The sequence below is a fragment of the Salmo salar genome, chromosome ssa01 (assembly GCF_905237065.1).
Source record: "Salmo salar chromosome ssa01, Ssal_v3.1, whole genome shotgun sequence".
NCBI lineage: Eukaryota > Metazoa > Chordata > Actinopteri > Salmoniformes > Salmonidae > Salmo > Salmo salar.
In genome coordinates this window covers 120,440,341-120,457,287 of record NC_059442.1, presented here as the reverse complement: position 1 = coordinate 120,457,287, position 16,947 = coordinate 120,440,341, and the positions used below count along the sequence as shown (strand labels likewise).

At 42.2% G+C, this 16,947-nt stretch overlaps 1 protein-coding gene across 3 annotated transcripts in view; it reads right to left on the bottom strand.

Annotated features, from left to right (window-relative positions):
* The window catches only part of LOC106560682 (AF4/FMR2 family member 1), an 89,382-nt gene that overhangs the window by 3,498 nt on the left and 68,937 nt on the right, over positions 1–16,947 (bottom strand). For all 3 annotated transcript variants that reach the window (XM_014123796.2, XM_045687933.1, XM_045687927.1), the window contains exons 11-17: positions 15,025–15,256; positions 14,744–14,832; positions 6,755–6,818; positions 6,496–6,632; positions 4,747–4,818; positions 4,459–4,552; positions 4,165–4,205 (exon numbers count right to left, since the gene is read on the bottom strand). In XM_014123796.2, the coding sequence (XP_013979271.1) occupies positions 4,165–4,205; positions 4,459–4,552; positions 4,747–4,818; positions 6,496–6,632; positions 6,755–6,818; positions 14,744–14,832; positions 15,025–15,256 (729 nt within the window). The remainder of the gene's footprint in view (positions 1–4,164; positions 4,206–4,458; positions 4,553–4,746; positions 4,819–6,495; positions 6,633–6,754; positions 6,819–14,743; positions 14,833–15,024; positions 15,257–16,947) is intronic.

Here is a 16,947-nt window from a genome sequence, read left to right as displayed (position 1 = left end):
GACATTTAATTGTTTTCACATTTGGCGCCCTTGATATTTCGCTTGCGTCCCACCTAGCCCATAGAGGTTAAGGCCCATGCCACTGTAGCCAACCTCACTGGACGTGGCCGCAAGAGAAAACTTAATGGAAGATTGCAGCAAAGGATTGTTTGAATGGTGGAGAAAGCACCTCAGTCAACTGCCACACAGATTGAAGCTGACATTCAGACAAGGTACGACAGTTTCAACTCGCACCATCCGTCACCAACTCAATGAAAGGGGGTTATATTGTAGGAGACCCAAGAGGACCCCACTGCTGAGTGAAAGACATATGCCCGACTGCAATTTGCCAAAACACAGCTGAACATGCCAAAATCCTTCTGGTAGAATATCCTGTGGACAGATGAGGCCAAATTACAGCTTTTTGGAAAAGCACATGTTTACAGAAAACAAAATTAAGCTTTCAAAGAAAATAATACCTTCCCTAGAGTCAAACATGGAGGTTCAGTGATGTTTTGGGGTTGCTTTGATACCTATGGAACTGGTTGCCTTGAACGTGTGCATGGCATCATGAAATCAGGTGAATACCAAAGGTATTTTGGAGCGCAATGTCGGACCCAGTGTCAGAAAACTGTGTCTCCGTCGAAGGTCATGGGTCTTCCAGTAGGACAATGACCCGAAACACACTTCAAAAAGGACCCAGGAATGGTTCAAGACAAAACGTTGGACTGTTCTGAAGTGGCCAGCAAGTCCAAATCTAAATCCCATTGAAAACTTGGGAGAGATCTGAAAACAGCAGTTAGGAGAAGGCACCCTTCTAATCTGGGAGAACTGGAGCAGTTTGCACAAGAGGAGTGGGCCAAACTGCCAGTACAGAGGTGGAGGAAGCTCATTGATGGTTATAGGAAGCGCTTGATTGCAGTTATTTTGACCAAAGTCTGTGCTACCAAATATTAAGTCTAGGGTGTCAATAATTCTGTCAATGCCATTTATGTTTATTTTCTGATTTAAATGGATATATTAACTTCTGAATCAAAAACAAAAAGGTTCTGTAATGTTACGTTACTTATGAAGCCTTTTTTATTTAAGCAGTTGTCAAAGTACTCAATTGATTCCCCAGTGGGTGAAAATTTGCTTTGGTGATGAAAATTCAACTTCCTTATGTTATAAAATAAATGTTACCAAGACAAATATGACTCTTCATGTTCTGAATCATTCAGTGCGGTCTAACATATTATTAACATTATATACAAAAAGTCAGATTTTGTGACCTAATAAGCACTGAGCTCTGTTGACAAAGCGCTGCCGCTTTCTCACAGCATTCTTTGAGGATTTGACGCTGTGGTGGTCGTCTGCAAAGTTGTTTCTGCGAGGCGCAAAAAGTTAAATTAACATGACGCGAGCTGAAATAAATGTAAAAGGCTTTGAAAATAAAAAGCTTGCTCCGTTGACATTTCACAGAGATATGCTTGTTTGTTCACTTTAATAATGTTTACATACTGCTTTACCCACTTCATATGTATACTAAACAAAAATTTAAAACCCAACATGCAACAATTTCAAAGATTTTACTGAGTTACAGTTCATATAAAGGAAATCAGTCAACTGAAATAAATGCATTAGGCCCTAATCTATGGATTTCATATGACTGGGAATACAGATAAGATATCTGTGACCAACAGATGCGTAAGAAAAGTTAAGCGTGTGGATCAGAAAACCGGTCAGTATCTGGTGCCTCATGCAGCACTAATCATCTATTTTGCATAGAGTTGATCAGGCTGTTGATGTGGCCTGTGGAATGTTGTCCCACTCCTATTCAATAGCTATGCGGAGTTGCTGGATATTGGCGGGAACTGGAACAAGCTGTCGTACACATTGATCCAGAGCATCCCAAACTGCTCAATGGGTGACATGTCTGAGTATGTAGGCCATGGAAGAAATTGAACATTTTCAGCTTTGTTTCAGAACATTCAATTATCTGACAATAGCTCTGGTGGACATTCCTGCAGTCAATATTCCTGCACACTCCCCCAAAACTTGACACCTTGAGACATGTTGTTTTACAAAACTGCACATTTTAGAGTGGCCTTTTATTGTCCCCAGCACAAGGTGCACCTGTGTAATGATCACACTGTTTAATCCTCTTCTTGCCACACCTGTCAGGTGGATGGATCTTGGCAAAGGAGAAATGCTCACTAACAGGGATGTAAACAAATTTGTGCACAATTTCTAGGATATTTTATTTAAGTTCATGAATCATGGGACGGACCAACACTTTTATATTTTTGTATTCTAGTCAACATAACTACTGCTGTCCACACACCTTTTCTATTCATTCCCAACATTCCCTAAAAACTTTTTCCACATTTTGTTGGGTTACAGTCTGAATTAAAAATGTATTAAATTGAGATTTTGTTTCACTGATCTATAGAAAATACCCAATAATGCTAAAGTGGAATTTTGGTTTTAGATTCTTTTTTTTACAAATTAATAAAAAATGAAACGATTAAATGTCTTGAGTCAATAAGTATTCAACCCCTTTGTTATGGCAAGCCTAAATAAGTTCAGGAGTAGAAATTTGCTTTCCGATCACATAAGATGCATGGATTCACTGTGTGAAATAATAGTGGTTAACATGGTATTTGAATTACTAATAAGATTGTACCCCACACATACAATTATCTGAACGGTCCCTCAGTCGAGTACTGAATTTCAAGCACAGATTCAACCAAAAAGACCAGAGAGGTTTTCCAATAACTCGCTCTGATATGCAGATTGGGTAAAAATAAACAAAAGCATACACTGAACATACCTTTGAGCATGGTAAAGTTATTAATTAGGATTTGGACGGTGTATCATTAGACCCAGTCACTACAAAGCTACAGGTGTCCTTCCTAAGGGAACCGCTCAGGGATTTCACCATGAGGCCAACGGTGATTTTAACACAGTTACAGAGTTTAATGGCTGTGATAGTTTTCTCCTGAGGATGGATCAACATTGTAGTTATTCCACAATTTTCACCTAGATGACAGAGTGAAAAAAGGAAGCCTTTACAGATTACAAATACTCCAAAACAGGCATCCTATTTGCAACAAGACGCTAATAGTAATACTTCAAAAAAAAATGCAGCAAAGAAAGTAACTTTTAATGTTTGGAGAAAATCCAACAACACGTGACAGAGTACCCCTCTTCATATTTTCAAGCATGATGGTGGCTGCATCATGTTATCGGTATGCTTGTCAACAGCAAGGACTGGGGAGTTTTTCAAGACAGAAAGAAACAATGGAGCTAAGCACATGCAAAATCATAGAGGAAAGACTGGTTTACTCTGCTTTCCAACAGATACTGGGTGAGAAATTCACCTTTCAGCAGAACAATAACCTAAAACACAAGGCCAAATTTACACTGGAGTTGATTACCAAGAGGAGATTGAATGCTCCTAAATGGCCTAGTTACAGTTTTGCTTGAAACTATGGCAAGACTTAAAAATGTCTGTCTAGCAATGATCAACAACCAACTTGACAGACTTTGAAGAATTTAAAAAAGAATAATGGACAAATATTGCACAGCCCAGGTGTGCAAAGCCCTTAAGAGACTTACCCAAAAACAGACTCACAGCTGTAAACACAGCCAAAGGCGTTTCTAACATGTATTTACTCAGGTGGAATACTCTGTTGGAACTAGAAACATAAGTATTTCACTGCACCTGCGATAACATCTGCAAAATAATTTGTGTACAAACCAATAAAATGTGATATCTTCAAAAAATAACAGGAATTTCACATTAATATGAAAAGGGTATACTAAAATATGAAAATACATGTCATGTCTAAAAATCGATTTCTAGCATCTCTATATTCTTATATGTCCTCCGTATTAGAGAAGAAAGTTGCTATTATCCAGATTTTTTACCACTCCCCCCAGCCTCCATTGATTTAGTCACCCTAATTTTAGCCTTCCTACAAGGGTAAAGACTCCAATAACTTCTGAACGGATTATGATATAGACATGAGGTTATTTTACTCATTGGTCAAAAGATTTGTTTGATTGGACACCCTATGAGAGAAATAGTTTGTACAGGAAATCAACCTAACACTAATAATTCTGACTAAATGCTAAAGCAGGAGACAGGACACACAAAGGGAAAATGCTGAGCAGAAGACAAACACTAGGTAAAATACTTACTTTGAGACACATTGGGAGGGAGCTGCAGACTTGGAGGAGCTCTGAAAAAGAGAATTTAAGATCCAATTCAGTCAAACTCATTTGCTATTTAACCATGTCTCTACACACATTGACAATTTGATATTCATTTGAATTTACACAAACATACTTTTTGATTACTCAATATGAATCCAAGAACTCAACTAGTTGTGTGCTCAGAACGTCGCTGCCATTTATTTTCCAGTGAATGTGTGTACACTACACACACAAAGACATGCAGAAACAAAGGACCAACACGTGATCCTTGAAGCCTACCTTGAAATGATCCGTGAGGGTCCTTGAATACTTAAGTGCTGTTTCTCTTTTGTAGCGAAACATGGCCATCTGTAGAAGGGACTGGCACCTCATACTGACAGACAATAACAAAAAGGTTACATTCTCATAATCCTCTGCAGGAATACTTCATTTCACTGACTTGAGGTAAAATGGATCCAAAGTGCCACTACTTGACATTTATGTTACATTTAACAGAACTATAGTAAACTATTGTGTGGTGTAGCAGGGTATCTATTACATATAGTAGGGTCCTGGTTATCTAGTTACCATAAAATTGTAAAATCCTTGTCTGTAACAGGGGCAGAGGGGTCCACAGAACCCTTCAGTTTCAGTATGAACCTGAAAGAGTAGAGGTGGCATTTAAAAAACGAGAAAAAGCACAGGAAACGCAAAGGTGAGTTTCACATCCTGTCCTAGACCACATACCCACATTTTGTTATGACAATCAGAAGTGGAGGGTAAAGTACTTCATAGAGTGATTACTTAATAATTTGATTGTTTCATACATTTTTGGGTCACACTTTATTTGGATATTGATGCTCTACAGAAGGTCATACTATCAATGACGGTAGGCCATCATTGTAAATAAGAATTTGTTCTTAACCGACTTGTCTAGTTAAATAAAGGTTACATAAAAAAATATTTGTTGATAAGCCACTGCTTGCTAAAGTTATGGTTAGGTTTAGAATAAGAGTTAGGATAAGGCTTAGAGCTATGGTTAGTAGATTTTTTGAAATGTTACTGATAGTCTGTAGAGCAGGGATGGGAAACTTTGATAGCGGTGGGGGGGGGTCACAAAAAAAAAAAAGGAACTCATCATGAGGGGTCGCAGTGGCTTGTTGCCTCATCCATACCCACACATGTAATCAGTCGGTCTTTTGGAGGCCCTGAGCAAAATATTGTCTTGCCATAATATGGACTTGGTCTTTTACCAAATAGGGCTATCTTCTGTATACCACCCCTACCGTGTCACAACACAACTGATTGGCTCCAAAGCATTAAGGAGGAAAGAAATTCCACAAATTAACTTTTAACAAAGCACATCTGTTAATTGAAGCTGGTTGAGAGAATGCCAAGAGTGTGCAAAGCAGTCAAGTCAAAAGGTGGACATTTTGAAGAATCTCAAATATAAAATATATTTTGGTTTGTAACACTTTTTTTGGTTACTACATGATTCCATATGTGTTATTTCGTAGTTTTGATGTCTTCACCATTATTCTACAATGTAGAATATAGTACAAATAATGAAAAATCCTGGAATGAGTAGGTGTCCAAACTTTTGACAGGTTCTGTACGTAAATTAGATTTCTGTATTTCATTTTTGATACATCCGTGAAATTCTTAATTGAATAAAACAAACTTTTGAATGTAGTTTCTATGACGTGCACCCCATTAAAAGACATACCATATAACCTACACAGGTTTTACATGTGTAGCTTGTTGGCACTATAGTCAGAGGCTCCTATGTGTAGCAATTTGAAGTGGTAGACCTCTAATTTCATGCAAAATGGAATTACAATTCTGGAATTAAGTTAGCTAAATGAGAAGGAGTAGGCTAGCAGGAGCAACTGACAGGTTTAATCTGAATGGAGTTGTAGAAAAGGACGGGGAGCGCAGCAAAATGGCCTCAACTAGCCTAGCTAGCTGACATCTGGCCATCGTCTCTTCTTTAAATCAATTTGATGCAGTAAAGACAGCCACTGCCAGATGGGATGACAGATAACCTATGGCATTTACAAGTTTGTCTAACTAGCACGAGTCAGAGGCATTTTTTTTCTCACTCTCCCTCCTGTCTCACACACACCATCGGGCCCTGACCATCCTCTGAGTCACGCAGGCTGCACAGCAAACAAGTGTCTAAGTTTAAATAAAGTCACCAAAAAAAAAGTGTTATACAACTATCTGGATATCCAACAAAAATGTCTTATTATTCATACCTGAAAATATTTAAAATGCCCACCCCTACTCATTGCAGCTAAGGTGCTCCATCTAGTACATATTGTTTGGGCTGCTTACCTTATCAAATCCAAGGTTTCAGCGAACATCGTATATGCCGACTTCGGGGTCTGGGGATCGGTTTCCATAGCGATGCCGCTCTCCACAAAGGACATGGCAGCATCGAGGTAGTTGAAAGCTTTGCCCACCTTATCAGACTAGAGTAAACAAAAATGCACAGACCTTGGTTTAGAATCCATTGAGATTGTCACAAATGAAAGAAAAATACTGAATTGAGAGAGAATGAGAGAAAACGGGAGAGTAAAAATAGGACTATTACCGTGGCATCTGCTTTGTGCTTGAGTTTTTTGGCTTCCTTCATATGATACTCCACTGGGTGCTGCCTGTGGGTGGCAGGAACAGGGGTATATAAACTCAGCAAAAAAAAGAAACGTCCTCTCACTGTCAACTGCGTTTATTTTCAGCAAACTTAACATGTGTAAACATTTGTATGAACATAGCAGATTCAACAACAGACAAACTGAACAAGTTCCACAGACATGTGACTAACAGAAATTGAATAATGTGTCCCTGAACAAAAGGGGGGGGGGGGTGAAATCAAAAGTAACAGTCAGTATCTTGTGTGGCCACCAGCTGCATTAAGTAATGCAGTGCATCTCCTCCTCATGGACTGCACCAGATTTGCCAGTTCTTGCTGTGAGATGTTACCCCACTCTTCCACCAAGGCACAAACAAGTTCCCGGACATTTCTGAGGGGAATGGCTCTAGCCCTCACTCTCCAATCCAACAGGTCCCAGATGTGCTCCAACAGGTCCCAGATGGCCATGGCAGAACACTGACATTCCTGTCTTGCAGGAAATCATGCACAGAATGAGCTGTATGGCTGGTGGCATTGTCATGCTGGAGGGTCATGTCAGGGTGTGCCTGCAGGAAGGTTACCACATGAGGGAGGAGGATGTCTTCCCTGTAACGCACAGCGTTGAGATTGCCTGCAATGACCAAATCGATCCCGCGCCAAAGTACAGGCCTCGGTGTAAAGCTCATTCCTTCGACGATAAACGTGAATCCGACCATCACCCCTGGTGAGACAAAACCGTGACTCGTCAGTGAAGAGCACTTTTTGCCAGTCCTGTCTGGTCCAGCGACTGTGGGTTTGTGCCCATAGGCAACGTTGTTGCCGGTGATGTCTGGTGAGGACTTGCCTTACAACAGGCCTACAAGCCCTCAGTCCAGCCTCTCTCAGCCTATTGCGGACAGTCTGAGCACTGATGGAGGGATTTTGCATTCCTGGTGTAACTCGAGCAGTTGTGGTTGCCATCCTGTACCTGTCCCGCAGGTGTGATGTTCAGATGTACCGATCCTGTGCAGGTGTTGTTACACGTGGTCTGTCACTGCAAGGACGATCAGCTGTCTGTCCTGTCTCCCGGTAGCGCTGTCTTAGGCGTCTCACAGTACAGACATTGCAATTTATTGCCCAGACCACATCTGCAGTCCTCATGCCTCCTTGCAGCATGCCTAAGGCACATTCACGCAGATAAGCAGGGACCCTGGGCATCTTTCTTCTGGTGTTTTTCAGAGTCAGTAGAAAGGGCTCTTTAGTGTCCTAAGTTTTTATAACTGTGACCTTAATTGCCTACCGTCTGTAAGCTGTTAGTGTCTGTTAGTGTCTCCCAAATGTACAATGACCCCAAGCAAAATAACTTAAGAACAACAAAGTCAAGGTATTGGAGTGGCCATCACAAAGCCCTGACCTCAAACCTACAGAAAATGTGTGGGCAATGAGGCCTAAAAACCTGACTAAGTTACACCAGCTCTGTCAGGAGGAATGGGCCAAAATTCACCCAACTTTTGTGCAGAGCTTGTGGAAGGCTACCCGAAATGTTTGACCCAAGTTAAACAATGTAAAGGCAATGCTACCAAATACTAACTGAGTGTATGTAAACTTCTGACCCACTGGGAATGTGATTAAAGAAATAAAAGCTGAAATAAATCACTCTACTATTATTCTGACATTTTACATTCTTAGAATAAAGTGGTGATCCTAACTGCCCTAAAACAGGGAATTTTTACTAGGATTAAATGTCAGGAATTGTGAAACAGAGTTTAAATGTATTTGGCTAAGGTATATGTAAACTTCCGACTTCAACTGTAGGTCCTGGATGGCAGGACGCTTGGCCCCAGTGCTGTACTGGGCCGTATGCACTACCCTTTGTATTGCCTTACGGTTAGATGCTGAGCAGTTGCCATACCAGGCGGTGATGCAACAGGTCAGGATGCTCTCGAGGGTGCTGCTGTAGAACGTTGAGGATCTGGGGACTCATGCCAAATCTTTTCAGTCTCCCAGGGGGGAAAAGGTGTTGTTGTGCCCTCTTCACTACTGTCTTGGTGTGTTTGGACAATGATTGTTGGTGATGTGGACCCTGAGAATTTCTCGAAACGCTCCACTACAGCGCGATGTGAATGGGGCCTGTTCGGCACTCCTTTTCTATAGTCCACAATCAGCTCCTTTGTCTTGCTCACGTTGAGGGAGAGGATCTTGTCCTGGTACCACACTGCCAGGTCTCTGACCTCCTCCCTAAAGGCTGTCTCATTGTTGTCGGTAATCAGGCCTATCACTGTTGTATCGTCAGTAAACTTAATGATAGTATTGGAGTCGTGCTTGGCCATGTAGTTGTGAGTGAACAGGGACTACAAAAGGGGACTAAGCACGCACCCCTGTAGGGCCCCCCTGTTGAGGATCAGCGTGGCAGATGTGTTGTTGCCTACCCTTACAACCCAGGGGCGGCCCATCAAGAAGTCCAGGCTCCAGTTGCAGAGGGAGGTGTTTAGTTCCAGGGTCCTTAGCTTAGTTATGAGCTTTGTGGGCACTATTGTGTTGAACGCTGAGCTGTAGTCAATGAACAACATTCTCACATAGGTGTTCCTTTTGTCCAGGTGGGAAAGGGCAGTGTGGAGTACGATTGAGATTGCGTCATCTGTTGATCTTTTGGGGCGGTACGCAAATTGGAGTGGGTCTAGGGTTTCCGGGATGATGGTGTTGATGACCAGCCTTTCAAAGCACTCCATGGCTACCAACGTAAGTACTACGGGCGGTAATCATTTAGGCAGGTTACCTTCACTTTCTTGGGCACAGGGACTATGGTGGTCTGCTTTAAACATTTTAGTATTACAGACTCGGTCAGGGAGTCAGTAAAGACACTGGCCAGTTGGTCCGCGCATGCTCCGAGTAAACACCCTGGTAATACGTCTGGCTCCGCGGCCTTGTGAATGTTGACCTGTTTAAAAAGGTCTTGCTCACATCGGCTATGGAGAGCGTGATCACAGTCGTACAGAACAGCTGGTGCTTTCATGCATGTTTCAGTGTTGCTTGCCTCAAAGCGAGCATAAAATGCATTTCACTCATCTGGTAGGCTCACGTCCCTGGGCAGCTCACGGCTGCGCTTCACTTTGTAGTCCATAATTGTTTGCAAGCCCTGCCACATCCGACGAGCATCAGAGCTGGTGTAGTAGGATTCAATCTTAGTCCTGTATTGGTGCTTTGCCTGTTTGATGGTTCTTTTGAGGGCATAGAAGAAATCCAGCTAAGCATCTGGATTAGTGTCCCACTCCTTGAAAGTGGCAGCTCTAGCCTTTAGCCCAGTGCGGATGTTGCTAGTAATCCATAGCTTCTGGTATGTACGGTCACTGTGGGGACGACTCTGTCGATGCACTTATTATTGAAACCGGTGACTGAGGTGGTATACTCCTCAATGCCATTGGATGAATTCCAGAACATATTCCAGTCTGTGCTAGCAAAACAGTCCTGTAGCGTAGCATCTGACCACTTCCGTATTGAGTGAGTCACTGGTACTTCCTGCTTTAGTTTTTGCTTGTAAGCAGGAATCAGGAGGATAGAATTATGGTCAGATTTGCCAAATGGAGGGCGAGGGAGAGCTTTGTATGAGTCTGTGTGTGAGTATTTTTTCCTCTGGTTGCACATGTAACATGCTGGGTGAAATGAGGTAAAACAGATTTAAGTTTGCCTGCATTAAAGTCCCCGGCCACTAGGAGCACCACTTCTGGATGAGCATTTTCATGTTTGCTTATGGCCTTCTATAGCTCGTTGAGTGGGTATTAGTTCCAGCATTCTTTTGTGGTGGTAAATATAGATAAACTCTACAGCTTATCATGAGGTACTCTACTTCAGGCGAGCAATACCTCGAGACACCAGCTATTATTTACCAATAGACCCACACCCCTTGTCTTACCAGACGTAGCTGTTCTATCCTGCTGATGCACGGAAAACCCAGCCAACTGTATATTATCCGTGTCGTTGTTCAGCCACGACTCAGTGAACTCAGTGAAACATGCGATATTACAGTTTTTAATGTCCCGTTGGTATGATAGTGTTCGAACTGAGATCATCCAGTGAATTCTCCAGTGATTGTACGTTGGCCAATAGAATGGATGGTGGGTTACCCACTTGCTGACGAATTACTCACAAATCACACCGATCTCCGCACCCTGTATTTCCGCCTTTTCTTCACGTGAATGACTGGGATTTGGCCGGTTCTCGGAGAAGCAGTATATCTTTCGCGTTGGACTCATTAACTTTTTAGTGACGGGGGCAGTATTCAGAAATTCTGATGAACGACGTGCCCAAATTAAACTGCCTGCTACTCGGGCCCAGAAGGTAGGATACGCATATTATTAGTATATTTGGATAGAAAACACTCTGAAGCTGTTTCTAAAACTGTTTGAATGATGTCTGTGAGTATAACAGAACTCATATGGTAGGCAAAAACCTGAGAAAAAATCCAACCAGGAAGTGGTTTGTAGTTTTTCAAGTGATTGCCTATCCAAACTACAGTGTCTGAGGTCATTTTGCACTTCCTAAGGCTTCCACTAGATGTCAACAGTCTTTAGAACCTTGTTTCATGCTTCTACTGTTACTGGGGAGAGAATAAGAGCTGTCTCAAGCCTGGGACCAATGAGTTGTTTACTGCGCGGGTATGCAGGCGCACCGTTCTTTTTTCCTCTGTAATGAATACGCTATTGTCCGGTTGGAATATTATCGAAGATTTATGTTAAAAAGACCCTAAGGATTGATTGTAAGCATCGTTTGACATGTTTCTACGAACGGTAATGGAACATTTTGACTTTTCGTCTCTGGTTTTGTGCTCGCGCATTTTGCCTTTGGATAGTGATCTGAATGCACGAACAAAACAGAGGTATTTGGACATAAATATGGAGTTTATCGAACAAAACGAACATTTCTTGTGGCAGTGGGAGTCCTGGGAGTGCATTCCGACGAAGATCAGCAAAGGTAAGTGAAGATTTATAATACTATTTCTGAGTTTTGTTGACTCCAGAACTTGCGGGCAACTGTATAGCTTGCTTTGATGGCTGAGCTCTGTACTCAGAATATTGAACAATGTGCTTTCGCCGTAAAGCTATTTTGAAATCTGACACAGCGGTTGCATTAAGGAGAAGTGAATCTATAATTCTTTCAATAACGGTTGTAAATTTAATCAACGTTGATGAGTATTTTTGTAAATTGATGTGCTCATTCACCGGAAGTTTTGGGAGGCAAAACATTTCTGAACATCACGCGCCAATGTAAAATGGGGTTTATGGATATAAATATGAACTTTATCGAACAAAACATACATGTAATGTGTAACATTGAGTCCTGATGAAGATCAAAGGTTAGTGATTCATTTTAGCTGTATTTCTGGTTTTTGTGACACCTCTCCTTGCTTGGAAAATGGCTGTGTGGTTTTTCTTGTTTAGGCACTGTCCTAACATAATCTAATGTTAAGCTTTCGCCGTAAAGCCTTTTTGAAATCGGACAATGTGGTTGGATTAACGTGAAGTGTATCTTTAAAATGGGATATAATAGTTGTATGTTTGAGAAATTTGAATTATGAGATTTTTGTTGTTTTGAATTTGCCGCCCTGCTATTTCACTGGCTGTTGGCAGTGTGTCCCGCGGGTTGGCAGTGTGTCCCGCGGGATGCTAGCGTCCCACATGTCCCAGAAAGGTTAAAGAAAAAAATCTTTGTCCAGTTCGAGGTGTGTAATCACTAGTCTGCTATCCCAGAAGCTCTTTTCGGGCATAAGAGTTGATAGCAGCAACATTATGTACAAAATGTACAAACAATGTGAAAAAACACAAAATACCATAGTTGGTTAGGAGCCCGTAAAACGGCAGCCATCCCCTCGGGCGCCATTACTGGTGGTGGTAGTGTAATGGTTTGGGGATACTTTGCTGCTCAGGACATGGACGACATGCCTTAACCTGTTGGGTCTAGGGGGCAGCATTTGCACGTCTGGATAAAAAAAATGTACCCGATTTAATCTGGTTACTAATCCTACCCAGTAACTAGAATATGCATATACTTATTATATATGGATAGAAAACACTCTAAAGTTTCCAAAACTGTTTGAATGGTGTCTGTGAGTATAACAGAACTCATTTGGCAGGCAAAACCCTGAGACATTTTCTGACAGGAAGTGGATACCTGATGTGTTGTATTGACTTTAAACCTATCCCATTGAAAAACACAGGGGTTTAGGAATATTTTGGCACTTCCTATTGCTTCCACTAGATGTCACCAGCCTTTACAAAGTGTTTTGAGTCTTCTGGAGGGAGATCTGACCGAACAAGAGCCATGGAACGGTGATGTCCCATTAGACACCTGGCGCGCTACTTCATGTTGGGTACCCTCGTTCCAATACGTTATAAAAGAGTATGCATTCGTCCACCTTGAATATTATTCATGTTCTGGTTAAAAAAGGCCCTAATGATTTATGCTATACAACGTTTGACATGTTTGAACGAACGGAAATATATTTTTTCCCCTCGTTCATGACGAGAAGTCCGGCTGGCTTACATCATGTGCTAACGAGACGGAGATTTTTGGACATAAATGATGAGCTTTTTTGAACAAAACTACATTCGTTATGGACCTGTGATACCTGGAAGTGACATCTGATGAAGAGAATCAAAGGTAATGGATTATTTACATAGTATTTTCGATTTTAGATCTCCCCAACATGACGTCTAGTCTGTATCGCAACGCGTATTTTTCTGGGCGCAGTGCTCAGATTATTGCAAAGTGTGATTTCCCAGTAAGGTTATTTTTAAATCTGGCAAGTTGATTGCGTTCAAGAGATGTAAATCTATAATTCTTTAAATGACAATATAATATTTTACCAATGTTTTCTAATTTTAATTATTTAATTTCTGACGCTGACTTGACTGCCGGTTATTGGAGGGAAACGATTTCCTCAACATCAATGCCATAGTAAAACGCTGTTTTTGTATATAAATATGAACTTGATAGAACTAAAAATGCATGCATTGTCTAACATAATGTCCTAGGAGTGTCATCTGATGGAGATTGTAAAAGGTTAGTGCATCATTTTAGCTGGTTTTATGGTTTTGGTGACCCTGTCTTTGACTTGACAAAACATTACACACAACTCTTGTAAATGTACTGTCCTAACATACTCTAAATTTATGCTTTCGCCGTAAAACCTTTTTGAAATCGTAAAACGTGGTTAGATTAAGGAGATGTTTATCTTTCAAATGGTGTAACATAGTTGTATTTTTGAAAAATTTGAATTTTGACATTTATTTGGATTCAAATTTGCCGCTCTTGAAATGCACCTGCTGTTGATGGAGTGCACCACGGGTGGCACGCTAGCGTCCCACCTAGCCCCAAGAGGTTAATAGAATGAACCATGAATTCTGCTCTGTATCAGAGAATTCTACAGGAGAATGTCAGGCCATCCGTCTGTGAGCTGAAGCGCAGCTGGGTCATACAGCAAGAATGATCCAAAACACACAATCAAGTCTACATAAAACGTTTAAAAAGAAACAAATTTGAAGTTCTGGAATGGCCTAGTCAAAGTCCAGACCTAATCCCAATTGAGATGTGGCAGGACTTGAAACGAGCAGTTCATGCTTTAAAACCAACAAATGTCGCTGACTTAAAGCAGTTCTGCATGGAAGAGTGGGTCAAAATAAGAGAGAGACTGATCAACTACAGGAAGCATTTGGCTGGAAACACTGCAGCTAAACCATTTATTGAGTGTAAGGGGGAAACCATTTTTTCACACAGGGGCATAAGGTGTATAACTTTGCTTATGAAATAAGTATGTAATTGTTGTGTTATTTGTTCACTCGGGTTCCCTTTATCTAATATTAGGTTTTGGTTGAAGATCTGATAACATTGATAACAAAAAGTAGAAAAAATTAGAACGGGGGGGGGATCGTTCTTTCACAGCACAGTATATATAATGACAAACGGAAGGAATCTTACCTGTCCTCGACCTTGAGCAGGGGTCTGGAGGACAGGGAACCCCTGGTGGGCTGGGCAGGCATAGAGAAGGCAAAGCTGCTCTTGGGGGCCTTCAGACAAAACCACAGCAGAGACAGTATATCAACACCTATTTCAGATAACCTTTATACAGGCAATTAATGATAAATACTGGGCTTGTTCCTTTGAATAACATCTAACACTTCTGACGCACCTGCTGAAGCAACCCTCCGATGTGTGACTTCATTTCACATATAACATACATATTGAATTAAATCTCTTGCCTTGCCAGTCTTGGAATGCTCTGTGTGTCGTTTCCCAGTGCCCTTCTTGTGTTTGACGGGGGTGGAGGCCTCCCTGTCCCTGCTTTTGGCTGCTGAGGCAGCGTTGGGCTCTGGGGCCTCCCCTGCATGCCGCTTGTGCCCCCCCGGCTCTTTCCCAGGGTCTTGCAGAGGGACAGAAGTCCCCTTCTTAGACCGCTTCCTCTCCTTCTCCTTTCCAGGGTTCTTGGGCATCCTGTGAGAGAAAAGGGCAGATGGCAAGTTAGATCAGAATGAGACAGAGGAAGATACTGTGAAAGGGGACTTTCTACTCTGATGGGATAATGCCCAGTCAAGTCAGCAGGGTGTCGGTGGGTCCTTAAAAAGTCTTACATTCTGATTTTTCAGTTTTCAAAAGGTGTTAAAAAATGTGACGGAATGACCCCGTTATATTGTGCCGCTGTGTAATTGCTGCCACCGTGGTAAAAAAAAAATTGAGAGCAAGGTAGCCTATACAATTTGATAGACGATAACACTAACTAGAGCTGGGATGATAAACCAGAAATTACAGACACCTATATTGTCCTCTTACTGAAGCAATTTTGCTTATGTCAGTATTTTTGGTGATTAGGCTACACAACATTCCTGAAGATTGGTTTTAGAACCAAACATTCTTTGGTGAACAGTAATGTCCATTAAAATGAACCAGCTTCCTGTAATGAAAGTATCTTATGTTTCACTAATTTCTGCTCTGGTAAAAGCCTGGGTTTTCTGCACGTTAACACTAGAAGAGTATTACCTAAAATGGATCAATTGAAAGTGTGGGTTCACAGCTCCAATCCAGATGTGTTGGTGATTACTGAGACGTGGTTAAGAAAGAGTGTTTTGAATACTGATTTTAACATTTACATTTAACATTTAAGTCATTTAGCAGACGCTCTTATCCAGAGCGACTTACAAATTGGTGCATTCACCTTATAATATCCAGTGGAACAACCACTTTACAATAGTGCATCTAAATCTTTTAAGGGGGGGTTAGAAGGATTACTTTATCCTATCCCAGGTATTCCTTAAAGAGGTGGGGTTTCAGGTGTCTCCGGAAGGTGGTGATTGACTCCGCTGTCCTGGCGTCGTGAGGGAGCTTGTTCCACCATTGGGGTGCCAGAACAGCGAACAGTTTTGACTGGGCTGAGCGGGAACTGTGCTTCCTCAGAGGTAGGGAGGCGAGCAGGCCAGAGGTGGATGAACGCAGTGCCCTTGTTTGGGTGTAGGGCCTGATCAGAGCCTGAAGGTACAGAGGTGCCGTTCCCTTCACAGCTCCATAGGCGAGCACCATGGTCTTGTAGCGGATGCGAGCTTCGACTGGAAGCCAGTGGAGAGAGCGGAGGAGCGGGGTGACGTGAGAGAACTTGGGAAGGTTGAACACCAGACGGGCTGCGGCGTTCTGGATGAGTTGTAGGGGTTTAATGGCACAAGCAGGGAGCCCAGCCAACAACGAGTTGCAGTAATCCAGACGGGAGATGACAAGTGCCTGGATTAGGACCTGCGCCGCTTCCTGTGTGAGGCAGGGTCGTACTCTGCGAATGTTGTAGAGCATGAACCTACAGGATCGGGTCACCGCCTTGATGTTAGTGGAGAACGACAGGGTGTTGTCCAGGGTCACGCCGAGGCTCTTAGCACTCTGGGAGGAGGACACAAGGGAGTTGTCAACCGTGATGGCGAGATCATGGAACGGGCAGTCCTTCCCCGGGAGGAAGAGCAGCTCCGTCTTGCCGAGGTTCAGCTTGAGGTGGTGATCCGTCATCCACACTGATATGTCTTCCAGACATGCAGAGATGCGATTCGCCACCTGGTTGTCAGAAGGGGGAAAGGAGAAGATTAATTGTGTGTCATCTGCATAGCAATGATATGAGAGACCATGTGAGGATATGACAGAGCCAAGTGACT